Raw genomic sequence first — 12,460 nt, 5'->3', positions numbered from 1 at the left:
TCAGGTCCTGTTGAGAGGAAAGTAACATTACTGAACGGGTGGGTCAGTTTTCAGAGGGATGAAAGCCGATGGAAGCAGCGCTCACACTACAGGAAGAGATGATGACGGCACAGCTCCTCCATGAGAAGGGGTGGACGTGGCATCTGCATTCCCTGTGTGCCCACAGTGGTTCTCCAACCACTGCTTGGCCAAGCTGCTCAGCTGCAACGCCGGCAGCAGCTGCTCACTGCACCGCTTCCTCTTGTTGAATGCAGCACTGCTGGCAGCGTAGCACTGTTAATAAAAAATCAGATAACTTTAAACTGCTGTACATGTCAAAACTACTGACCTCCAGGAAAGAGTTGACTGCAGTCCGGTTCTTCTTTTTTCACCTCCCTTTCTGTCTGCTGATCCCTTTTTTCTGAAGAACAATTAAAACATGCAGTGAGAAGCCTGGGCTGTACCCAGAACCGACCTCACTGCCTCTCTGAGACCAGCTCGCTGCTCTGTACTGTTTGCTCAAAGTCCGGCTGTGTTTACTTATGACCTCTGACTTTGTGGCCACACCGTTATCACAGTGAGAATCACGTCCAGGGTCACAGGGTGATTTATGGCTCCATTAGCAATGCACGTGGCCTTGGTGGGAGGCCAACCGGCCATCCAGGGGCCACACGGAGCACTGAAGTGGCCTTGGTGCTGTCAACTTGAACAGGTATGGATAAAGCAAGCACAACTGACTGCCAAGCACAGCCTTCTGCCTTGGGAGCAAGGCAACAAATACCACAGATGGTAAAAAGTGGGGTGAACATCAAGTGAGTGCCTCTTTTGCCTACATCTCCCTCGCAAGGCACCATGAGGCCAATTCTGGGGCTGATGTTGCTCCCAGCCCGTCTGCCCCTCCAGCTTGCACCAGAGTCCAAGCCCATACTTATGCATGGGGGGCTGGCAGGGCTGAATCTGGGAGCACCCCTGGGCTCAACAGATGGAAACCTGTCCTCAGCTGCACACAGGGCTGCAGCTGGGGAGCAAGAAGGATTTCTGCAGCAAACCATCCCTGGAACAGCACATCAGCTCATGCCAGTACTGGGCAGTGCGTTGTCAGCCCGCATGACTAGCTTCAGGTCAATATTGCTGACTTCCAGTAAGTCTGAAGAGATGTTAAAAGTATTTATTTCCCACAGGTTTTGTTTTGTTTTTAACTATTATTACTATTTTTTAACTTTTCTATGCAGACTAACAGCCAAATTTTGGGTAGGAAGAGCAAGCATTTATTTGGTAAGAGGACTACTTGCTGCTGATTGAAAACAAGCACTTGCAGCGAGGCAGCTGTTTCAGTACTGTGAGTAGACAGATCAGCATCACATTGAAGACCCAATAACTTGCTCATGAATCTTCATTTATGGAGTCCCCCCTTCCACCCATTTCCATATCTCAGTAGTTTCAAAGCCCCATTGATAGGTGCTGCCAAAGAGCTATTTAAGTACGCCCTCTGACAAATATGAATGGAAAACAGAAAAAGAATGGTAGCTTTGAGTTATCAGACTATATTAAAAACCTTATTACATGTATTTAACAATTTCTTTTTCCTTTTCTTAAATAAATAGCAAAGCGTCACCAAAATGAATGGAACGCCGGCACCATTTGCTTTGATAGAAACTTCCATACCGGGATGAGTACACAGTCATATTCTGGACTATTGCATAAAAAGGTACTTCAGAGGAAAAAAAAGTGGTTGCTGGTGCATCTCATGTGTCAGAAGCATCTCCCTGGGAGAGGGCCATGTGGTGGCCTCATGGAGTTGGACTGGCCTTGGTGTGGCTCTAGGATGGCCTTGCAGGACTCACCCATTGCCTGCTGCCAGCCACGGTGCTGCATGAGGAGCTGGTGGGCTCACTCGCTAGGAAGAGCACTGGTTCTGAACAAGGGAAATGAGTGGCATGAAAACAGGCAGGTTGGTTAACATGCAGCGGGGCAAGGTCATTGAAAATGGAAGCTGCCAGCTCTTCAGTTGGAGGGAACAATGCAAGCATTGCTGCATCAACACTTGCCAACTCAGGCATCCATTTCAGATGGGTTTCCCCGGGCTGGACTGGCGTTGTTTTTTTGAGCTTGGCTCTTCAAACCAGGACAAATGTTAAGGACAGCACTGAAGGAAAACCCCAAAACACAATGCCCACACAGCGCCTGCTGCCTTCATCTCTCTGCATTGTGCCAGAGCGCAGGGAGCTGAACCCCACCTCTCTGCTCCTGCAGGCTAAAATCAGACCCTTATTACTTTAAACAGAGTTTATTGTATTTAATACATTATAAAATTTGAAAAATTGTAGGAAAGCAGCAGATTCAAACCAGAGCGTCTCTACCAAATATTCATTATTCTGGCCCCCTTTGGAAAAAAAAAACAAAACAACACAAAACAAAACGGAAAAAAAAAAATAATAAGACAACAAAAAATTCATTCAAAAGAAAAGTTAAGCTTTCACATCTGTGAGGGCAGACAAAACGTGTGCGACTTCTGTACAAACTACATTTAAAATCTCATCGGAGTAGCTTTTCAATGCAATGGATGGCCATCTCCTGAACACCTGCCCATCCACCTCTACAAGACAGACATAAACCTCCATATGCAAGTAGAGTTGAATCAGGGTGCGTAGACATTAAAAAGTGGATGAGTGCTTGGCAATGGAAAATGTGTTAAGAGCTGTCTACGAATCCCCCCATGGTAATGGCTTGTACACCGTTAAGTGGGCCCAAGGAAGGCTTAGGACACTTAATGGCCATCACAGCACCAACCTCATCTACCACTTGTTTATCATTGCATTTCCTACCCTTTGATGTATACATACATATATATATATGTATGCACGTACATATATATATGTGTGTGTGTGTGTTTTCTTCTACACCTTGAGGTTTTTATTATTACTACTATTCCAAGTGTTCCCATATGAATTCAGGTGTGGTCTCTATATTTGATATAAATGTGTCTTTTATTCAGTTTTACTTCCAGGACTTGTTTGGAGTCCAAACTGCACATGAAATGTCCCCCTTTTTTTCCTTTCTCTCTTTTTTTTTTTTTTTCCTTTTTTTTAGTTTCTTTTTTTTTTCTTTTTGTTTGTTTTTGTTTGTTTTTGTTTTGCATAAAGAAACACGTCCATTTTAGTCCAGAGGCTCTTGCTTTATTCGAATGACGGAGGGTGCACGAGATGTCCTTCTGAGTTCTCGTCTCAGTACGTATTCACTGAATTGGGAAGAGTCCACCCCACCTCCACACGAGCCAACAATCTCAAATCCTCTTTGCTGTAACCTCTCAAGGACCTGAAAGAAGAGGAAACAAACAGCAAGGTGTAAGTAATGAGTAGACTGTTCTGTACCTTATAAAGACTAAAGAACTAACCACAGCTGCAAACATCTGTGCCTGTATTCAGACACAGTGGTAAAAAGTGGAAACTTTTAACTGTAATTATATAATTAACTAAATATCCCTCTAGTCACCTACTTTCCTTCATCTTCACAACAAGAGTGTTGCTTCCAGTGGGAGCAGAGGGCAGGGAAGGGGAGAAGAAAACAGGGGAAGGGAAGGGAATGGGAAAGTGAAGAGGGAAGGGAAGGAAGGGAAGGAAAGGAAAGGTGAGTTACAGAAAAGGAGGGAAGGGGAGAGAGGAGAGAGAAGGCCCATGAAACTGAAGGGCATGCACCTATGCAGTTCATGCAGCAGGCAGATGGTGCAAAGGGCTCAGGTCCTAGGACCAGACTGCCAAGAGCACGCAAGAGCCAAGTTTCCTTCCACACCAAGATTCCACTTTGTTATTCAGTTTTCCTGCAACTCCTGCGCTCTTAACCTTACTTAGACTCTGCTACTTTTCTTCTCCCATGTCTGTCTCCTCTTCTGCCAGGGCTCCATTGTCTCTCAGAAGTAGGAGACATGGGACCTCTGTCCAGAAGCACAAGACCCACTGAGGTTGAGCTGGGGTGGAGGCATTTGCAGGGTTCCCTTCCGCTACCAACTGCTCTCGCTGCTCTCTTCACACACCTGAAGGCAGGGGAATACAGTGTTTGTCCTAGACACAGTCACCAATTAGCACAATGGCTTGCAACGGGAGGGTTGGGGGAGAGGGAGGAGCAAGTAGGGCTTTAAAATGCTTAGAAACTACAAGACACGCCATGCTTTTACATGCACTGCTTCAGGTCAGCAAATGTCTTTCCAAAATACAGTTAATTAAAGAGCAGACAAATCTCAAGAAGTAAGAGGTGGGAAGAAGCCCTGAAAGAAGAACCAACAGCAAAACTTCAGAGCCATTTTTTGTTTAACATGATCTTTAACTTTTAACAACATCAAGTCTACATTCCCTAAACATGTCTCAGTGCAAGCCACTGGAAAATACAGCAGGAGAAATTAGGTCCTGGGAAAGAATGCGATGGGTCAGGAATCTAGCTCAGCCTTGGGCTAATCACTGAGTCTACGCCTCCCTCTCCAGGTCTACAAATAGTCCCTGTCCTACATCACACTCTTTTGGGGATGGGGAGATGGTTCTGGCCACCAAAAATGGAAGATGTGGTATTATCAGCATGGGATCATCATCTGTCTTGAAGCCTGTGCATGTTTTGCCCCTTTTACTTTTTATCATGAAATAGGTTTGGTAATTCTTATTTGTGTGATAAAAACATAAATATCAGGACAAATGCTGAACTCCTAAAGGATAAAACTGCTTTGACAGCTCTCATCTAACATGTGGGTAGATACCTCTCCTTGAAATTCATATCCTTTTTCAGTTATAATCTTGCATGTAGAGGTGTTCTAAATTTGCATTAGTCACTATGACAAAACAACTTTGATGTTTCAACATGACCACGGGGCCAGTAAGACACACAACCGTCTGAGCATAGCATGCATTAACCACATCTTGATAGTTCGGATAGATCTGTCCATATTCATGTGCTGCACTAGCACATATGCAGCATCCCCACAGGCCTTCAATGTGTGCTGCCATGCTTAGCCCTCCTCTCCATCAGAAAAGGGGAACATCATTTTGCTACCTGGAGGCAGGACTCAGTAGCAGGAAGACATCAAGCTCAGTCGGCAGTGCTCCCTCAGGTAAGAACAGTGCTGGTTGTGCACTATGTACTAACTAGTTGCACATGGGTGTGGACTTTTTTCCACACCTGCATTTGTCTCCCAGATTTTTTTTTTTTTTTTAAATCCATTTTGTAACTTTTAAGAAACAAATGCTACTGACTTCAGTTATTGCTACATCCTCTGCTATGCCGAATGGGATTGAGGAGAACCCTCCCTCAGACCACAGAAGTAGGTAGGTCCATATTTGCAATAAGCAGATATGCCCCATCTTTTCTTTTTTTCACCTCAGCAAGGAGGAAGAATGAAACAGTTGATTTCTCCCAAGGTAGCAAGCATACGGTAACAAGGAATATTCATTTAAGACACATTTAGGGAGGTCATTATCAAATGCAAAAGGCTTGGGTAACTAGTTTTTACCACGCTTGTGTTAATTTCCCCCTTAGTGCTCTATAAGAATTCTTCACATTGCACGTCACCTGACGGTCTCATTGAAAGGCCAAAGTCCCACCTGGATGCCCCATTTCAGGGTGTTAAAGCAAGTTTTTAACTACCGCAGTTTGTTTTGCAAAGAGATTCGGTGATGATGCGTGAGAAGTTGAGAAAGCAGCCATAACCCACAGAAGTAACTAGCTCAGAGCCTCCAGCTGGTTTTGTTCGTGGAAACTTCCCAGAGATGAGAGAGAAACACATCAGCCCACAAGCACCTGGTCAGTAAGCTCTTTCCTACCTGAACTGAGTTGAGGTGGCAGTATCCATTCAGTGGAAATCTGATGACATGCGTTGAGTCATGATTCCAGCCGGCATTGACAGAATTACACATCACATCACCAATTTCTGGAAACACTTCTTCTATCAACGACTTATCGCCACTCAGTGTAATCCTCTCACCGAGATCTGGGGCAACACGCACCACCAGGCATTCACAAGACTTTGAGAAGCGGACACTCTCCCGGTCTTGTTTCCACCTTTCCATCTCTCCTAGCATGGGCTGAAGCTGGAAATACTTTGCTTCTTCGTATAACAAACTGTAGTCCTGAAAGACATACATTGCTATGCACAGTTAGGAAAGAGGCAGTGCTAATGTACTGCTTAATGTATATGGCTATTCAGGCTAACATTGCTCTAGATCTGGAACCCTTCAGACGTAGCTTGTAATTACTGTGTAGGAAGGTGTAATAAAATAACAGTGCAAGCAAAGAATAAGAAAAAAAACATCAGCCACTTGAAACAGACCAGCATTTGTGAGGGAAGGGGGAAGTTAGATTTGCTCATGCTGAGGAGTAACCCGGGCAGTCACATCCCACTTTTCCCTCTATTTTTATCCCCACAGTGATGTCATAAGATAATGACCTCATTAAACAGATGGAACAGAATTCAATCAGGATTCAGAAAATTCATCATTAGGATCCATTGTTTCTTACAGCAATACTAGCAGGCACTGTAACAGGTATGAGAATGTAAATGAGGGAGCCCGCACTGGTTCAGTGCAAAATGGTTAAGATATTTGCATAATAAATTGCACATATAACTGCATTTTAAAATGGCAAGTATTTTTCAATACCTCTCCACTTTGCCAACAGTATTGTTTACTACATCATCTCAAACACCAGAGCAGAGAAAATGCATTTCTAAGCATAGCTATACCTGACGGTCTGAACTTCATCTGTTACTGCATTTTACATAAAAAAACCAAACATTCTTGATCTTTTAGGCTTAAGACCATAAGACAATTTGGAAAACATCTATATAGAGAAAAAGAAATACAAGAGAATGTGGCAAGGCGGAGGAACGGGAAGACCAAATAAGAAGGGTGGTAACAGTCAATACAGCCCTAAATTTCAGCTACAGGCTGAATACTGGATGAGCACAGGAAACCTAATTCATACTCAGAAAACTTCAGAATGTCCAATGAAAAAGTAATCTAACCTGTACATTTCTAAATAAACGAGTGCTGCAGTTCACTTTAGGCACTTATGTTTCAGGCGACTTGCAGCACAAGTGGAGAGGGTCAGAAGTTAACGTTTTTAATTTCATCAGAGCCACAGTGTATTAATGCTGTTAAAGGTCTCTGCATATGCAACACTGCATGGAAAGCGGCTTTTCCTTCTTCTGTATTTCTGATTACCTTCAGGACAAGAGCAGAGAGCGGCACAATGCCATTCTAAGGCTTCAAAAGAGGGGTATGCCGCTTATCAGCTACTTCTAAACTCCCACATTATTCGGGCAGGTCTGCCCTTGTCACGCATAGGAGCAGTGCACCTCTGCAGCAGAAATTCAAAGGCTGCTCTTGAACTCAACTTCACACCCGTTATGCCCCAAACACCTCAAAATGTCTCAGATACAGAAGATAAAAGACTGCACTGCTGTGTGAACTGCTCTAACCCTTCCACAGCACCTCTTCTGTTCAGTTTGACTTGCTGCATATCCTACAGTGACCCGATGGCACAGCCAGCTACACTGACGTGCATTCATAAATAACAATTAAAATCTCTTCTAATTGCAACCGTTGTCTCCAGCGCTCACTGTACTGACACCACAGCTACACCAATATACATGATATACCTGCAAGCACACACAGTCTGATGCTGCAGTCCATCTGCAGGCTGATGCCTGACAGGTGAACTATCACCAGTTTACTTTGTTATTAAAAAAGAGAAAAGCAGACTATTTAATAAAGATTCAACAAGAAACATAGAACTATTCATCCCTGACTCCTCTAAAGCTCTAAAATTAAATTGTTAGTATGCATACAACCAAGAATCTGGGGGAGAAAACAGTCTATGACTTAGTGCTCAAATATTACCATGTGTGCTGTTTGTTTTGTCAATACTGTGATTCCCACACAATGTTCTGAATTTCAGCATGGGTGTGGAAGCAGGAGTTGATGCAATCAGGAGAGAACCATAAGAGAAGACGAGAAGGCAAGTATCCAGCAAGGCTCATGAGTAGCTGGTTACAGATGCTAACATCCTGTCTGTACACTTTGGTATACTATAACTTCTAATTTCCCTAGGTCAAACACGGCAAGGTTGCTCCATTACACTACAGACAGGAGGGGATAATTTAACCCTGATGCCACTCTAGGAAAGACTGACAGATGCCATGGCAGCAACCCCACATTTAGTTTTGCAAAGTACCTGAAATGAAGCACCATATTCCAGCAGTGCCCCCTGTCTAGGACTCTGGTTCGATCACACATCAGACTCTTGTTTTACCAAAGTACCTGCAAAATATCTAAATCCTTTGAAATCTCACCTTGAAATCATCAGGAATGAGGAGTTTTGATGTTCTTAAAAAATTCAAGATATATCTGAACATTTGCCCATCTCTGTCGATGAAATAATGCTGCTTGAGGCTGTCGAGGACGATGGGCTCTGTGCCATCAAAGAGTCTGCCGATTCTGCAGAGGAAACAAGAGGCAAACATCAGGGTCAGGCCATGTGTGGCTTGGCAGTGATTGGGAAAACTTGCTGCCCAAAGCCCTGTCTCATAAGAGGACAACCCTTGAGTATTTTGGGCATCTCTCTCAACAGCAGATCCCATTCAGGACATATCTCCCAATGGCTACACCAGCAGAGCCCACCCCACTCTGCTGCACCAATCTCCTTCATCAGCTTCATTCTGCTTTTTGGGAGAGCACACAGTGAACTTGATATGGTTTGAAAACTGCACTCAGGAAAAGCTTTTTTAAATTTACGTTGTATTATTAATTTACTTTTAAACCCAGGTCACTTTTTGGATGCCATTTACTGCAGCCAACGCTTAGAGCAGCACAACTGTGGGGACAGCACGTTGTAGGAATAAGCAGCTAAAGATGTAAAAGTTATCATGTTCCAATGAAAGGTAATGATTTCACAGTATAACCCAACTGTTTGTGGCAAGTACCAATCAATCACCAGGCTCTAAAATAAGCAGAAGAAACACCTCGGCTTTTAGAGACCACTCGGTCACCTAGAAAGTCTCCGCTTCCTATAAGTGCTTGCAACACCAGCTGCTGGCTGAACACACACTTTCTACACGTGTTCCTCACAGAACACGATTTAGTCGGAGCAATGGGAAGGGCTGAAAACTGGGAACAAAACGTCAGCCTCAGTAACATGAAATGCACGCCGTGTTTTTGTGCTGAGGTGTTTGCAAACGGCTCCTGAGTCACTCGCTGTTTCCCAGTGAAATCAACAGCAGTGACTGGTATGTCTGACTGGGAGTGCATGTTTACGTGCCTATACGTGCATGTGGAGGTAGCTTTTGATTCTTCATGTCACCACCCACCCCTCCAAAGAACTGTAAACAGTATGGTCTCAAAATAGCTAACTTGTGATATGTCACGTGGACACTGCATGAAATACTACTGACACTCTTGGGCATGATTTTAGAGCCTTGTCATAAGCTGTTACATTCTACAGTATTGTGCAGATTCTGTGCTTTCATTGTTTTAATGAAAAGGCTCATTCGTATGTAGCTCTTGTCCTAATACACCCAATCTGATTTGTGAGCCAACACGAGAAATCCTATGCACTTTGCTAAGGAACAGCCAATAACATCAATGGACACCAGCATGGAGCCAGGTGAGGCACAGGCACTCTTTTTCCTCAGTCACACTCAGCTTGTGACACAGGCAATGTACATAGCTGTCTTTCCACAAACAGATCCAGCAAGCACAATGAACAACCACAGCACACTGTTTTCCTTTCAAAAGAATATGTGAGTAAACAACCATTCCTCATCACCACCCTGAGGCTGCTTTGAGCCCTCACAGAAAACCAAACCCAAACTCAGTGTAGCTCAGAGGCAGCCAACATTCTGGTTCATTTTCTCATAGAATGACTTAAGTTGGAAGGGACCTCAAAGCTCACCCAGTCCCACCCCGTGCCTTGTGCAGGGCTGCCCCCCAGCAGCTCAGCTGCCCAGGGCCCCATCCAACCTGGCCTTGAGCGCTTCCAGGGATGGGGCACCACAGCTTCTATGGGCAGCTGTGCCAGCGCCTCACTGCCTGCTCAGTGAAGAGCTTCTTCCTCAAATCTAATCTAAACCTCCCTCTTCTAGTTTAAAGGCATTACTCCTTCTCCCATCACTGTTCTTCCTGATAAAGAGTCCCTCCTCATCTCTCCTGCAGATCCTTTGAGTACTGGAAGGTCACAATCAGGTGTCCTCAGAGCCTTCTCCAGATGGAATAAACCCAGCTCCTTCAGCTTATCTTTGTAGGAGAGGTGCTCCAACTCTCTGATCATCCTCAAGGCCCTCCCCTGGACCCGCTCCAACAGCTCTACATCTCCTTGCTGTGGGCCCCAGACCTGAGCAGAATACTCCAGCTGGGCATTTACAAGGACAGAATAGAAGGAACAATTGCCTCCCCTGGCCCCGCTGGCCACCCCTCTTTTGATGCGGACCATCTGGACTGCAGACTTGCAGTCTGCTAGCATACCCTGCTGGCTCCAGTTTTTCACCCACCAGTACACCAAGTCTTTCTCTAGACGGCTGCTCTCAGACCACTTATTGCCCAGCCTCTACCCATGCACAGAATATAGGTCTCATCTCTTCCTTCTGCTAGCTGGGAGGGGTGAGGACCAGGAAAGAAATAAAAACCCATTAACCTCAGCTGGCCATTTAAATTTCAGAATCAATTCAAGATGCACAAAATCTGTAAGATATAAAAAACTAAACACATTTTGCAGACAGATCCAAGCAGCACAGAACACTTTTTTTTCCCCAAAGCTATCCCTTAGATTAGAACAATTCAAGCTTTCTTCCATTGCTACTTGTTACTGCCTGCCCCAACAGTCGAAATGTAAGCTGTGACAGGCCATATAATGCAGGCTCCTGTTCACTAGGTGGATGAGCAACGTTTATGTCTAGTATGGAAACGTAAGGCATTTAGATTTAATTTTCCCCCATACTCAAGCATGTTGTCTTGGAATCTATCACAGAATTCACACACAAAACATATACATTTGGCCAAGTCAGTCATTACTGAAAAGTGTAATTGGTTTCTGCAGCGTTACTCTAGTTCTAAATTACTGTTATAATTATGTATTTTAAAACCTCTAGGCTTTTTGCCTTCATTTTATTAATCGTTTAGGAGAAAAGTAAGATAGTATCAGAGGATGGAGTCTTCTGACAAAATCACAGGCAGTACCAACACATGAGAACCAGTCCAGCTGGCCTGGGAGGGAAAGCCAACAAAGTGCCACCTTTGGGAGCAGCTGCTTTCCAGGAGCAGAAAAACCCAAGGAACTGCAAAGTGCTGACTTCATCCCCTCCCCAGATTCAGTCTGCAGCACACAATGATGCTCTGGGAGACTTCTGTAAGTAAAACTGAAGGTCTTTTTTGCTGTTGTTTTTCTTTTTTTTCCAGATGGAGAACTTCAAATTCCATCTTCATGACCTCCAGGGCAAGGCCTGTGATAACTGAGTGCCCAAATCTGGTGGCGCAGCCTAAGCTGAATTTGCTGCACTAGCCAGGAGAGGAGATGGGACTGAAAGAGGCCCAGCAGCAAACTGTGTCCCACCACCTCGTTCTGCACACTAGGTAATATCTGAGACCCATTCCTCTCTGTCACTCTTCATTCTGCTTGGTCCCACCTGAAATTACAAATGCTTAAGTGACACCAGGCTGCAGGCATCAGAAGGGACTGTAGAGGCCTGTTTCACTTCCCAGGAAAAACTGGAAGATGTTTTTCTATCTCTCTTTCTAGACAACTTCAGCCGATGATTGACAAATATAAGTTTGTTTTTTTCACTGCCGAACACATGGGAGCTGAATGGATTTCCAAACAGCAAAGTGTTTTGAAGGAGGCTTGCAAAATGAGGTGATAATCACACGGAGAGCTAACCAAATACCAAGGGTAAACGATGAGAAACTGTAGTCCATTTACAAGGCAACATACTTCAAAAATGTTTAATTAGAGTTAACAGGCTGGAATTTTCTGTGTATAAGGAAAATTAATGTCCCATGGGTTGAAAGTGCAACCTCCAGTGGGTAATAATTAACATGGATAGCTTTAAGTATCATAATCCACTGTCAGAAATCGAATGCTTCAAGGGCTGAAAATATAACTGGTGTAAAACTCAGCTCTCATCAGAGAACTGGGTTTTACTTTAAGGACACAAAACAGGTGCAGCCACAAACCTGGTGTTGTGGGGGGAGAAAACAAAGGTTCGCTGAGGAGACCAATGCTTTACTTCTATAAAATACTGCATGGAACAAGGGTTCCAACAGCCCTATGCTTGCAAAGGAGCATTTCCACAATAAAAAGCAGAGGAAGGTGACACCAGTTACAGGACTACTCAAATTCTTCAGCGATGAGTCCTGTTTGTCTAATATAAAAATACACTCAGTCCGCAGCAAGGCTGTTATACACAGCTTAAGTGTTTATAACCTTGCTCTCCGAACATACAAATATTTACATA

General features: G+C 44.2%; 1 protein-coding gene across 3 annotated transcripts in view; it reads right to left on the bottom strand.

Moving 5' to 3' along the window:
* Positions 1–2,947: 2,947 nt before the first annotated feature.
* KCTD1 (potassium channel tetramerization domain containing 1) overlaps positions 2,948–12,460 on the bottom strand; it is a 103,510-nt gene continuing 93,997 nt past the window's right edge. For all 3 annotated transcript variants that reach the window (XM_072330254.1, XM_072330253.1, XM_072330255.1), the window contains exons 3-5: positions 8,309–8,453; positions 5,781–6,086; positions 2,948–3,294 (exon numbers count right to left, since the gene is read on the bottom strand). In XM_072330254.1, coding sequence (XP_072186355.1) covers positions 3,136–3,294; positions 5,781–6,086; positions 8,309–8,453 — 610 coding nt within the window. In that variant the 3' untranslated portion in view covers positions 2,948–3,135. The remainder of the gene's footprint in view (positions 3,295–5,780; positions 6,087–8,308; positions 8,454–12,460) is intronic.

This window comes from Excalfactoria chinensis, chromosome 2, assembly GCF_039878825.1.
Source record: "Excalfactoria chinensis isolate bCotChi1 chromosome 2, bCotChi1.hap2, whole genome shotgun sequence".
Lineage (NCBI taxonomy): Eukaryota > Metazoa > Chordata > Aves > Galliformes > Phasianidae > Excalfactoria > Excalfactoria chinensis.
The sequence above is the reverse complement of the archived record's forward strand: the minus strand, read 5'-3'. Positions and strand labels throughout refer to the sequence as shown.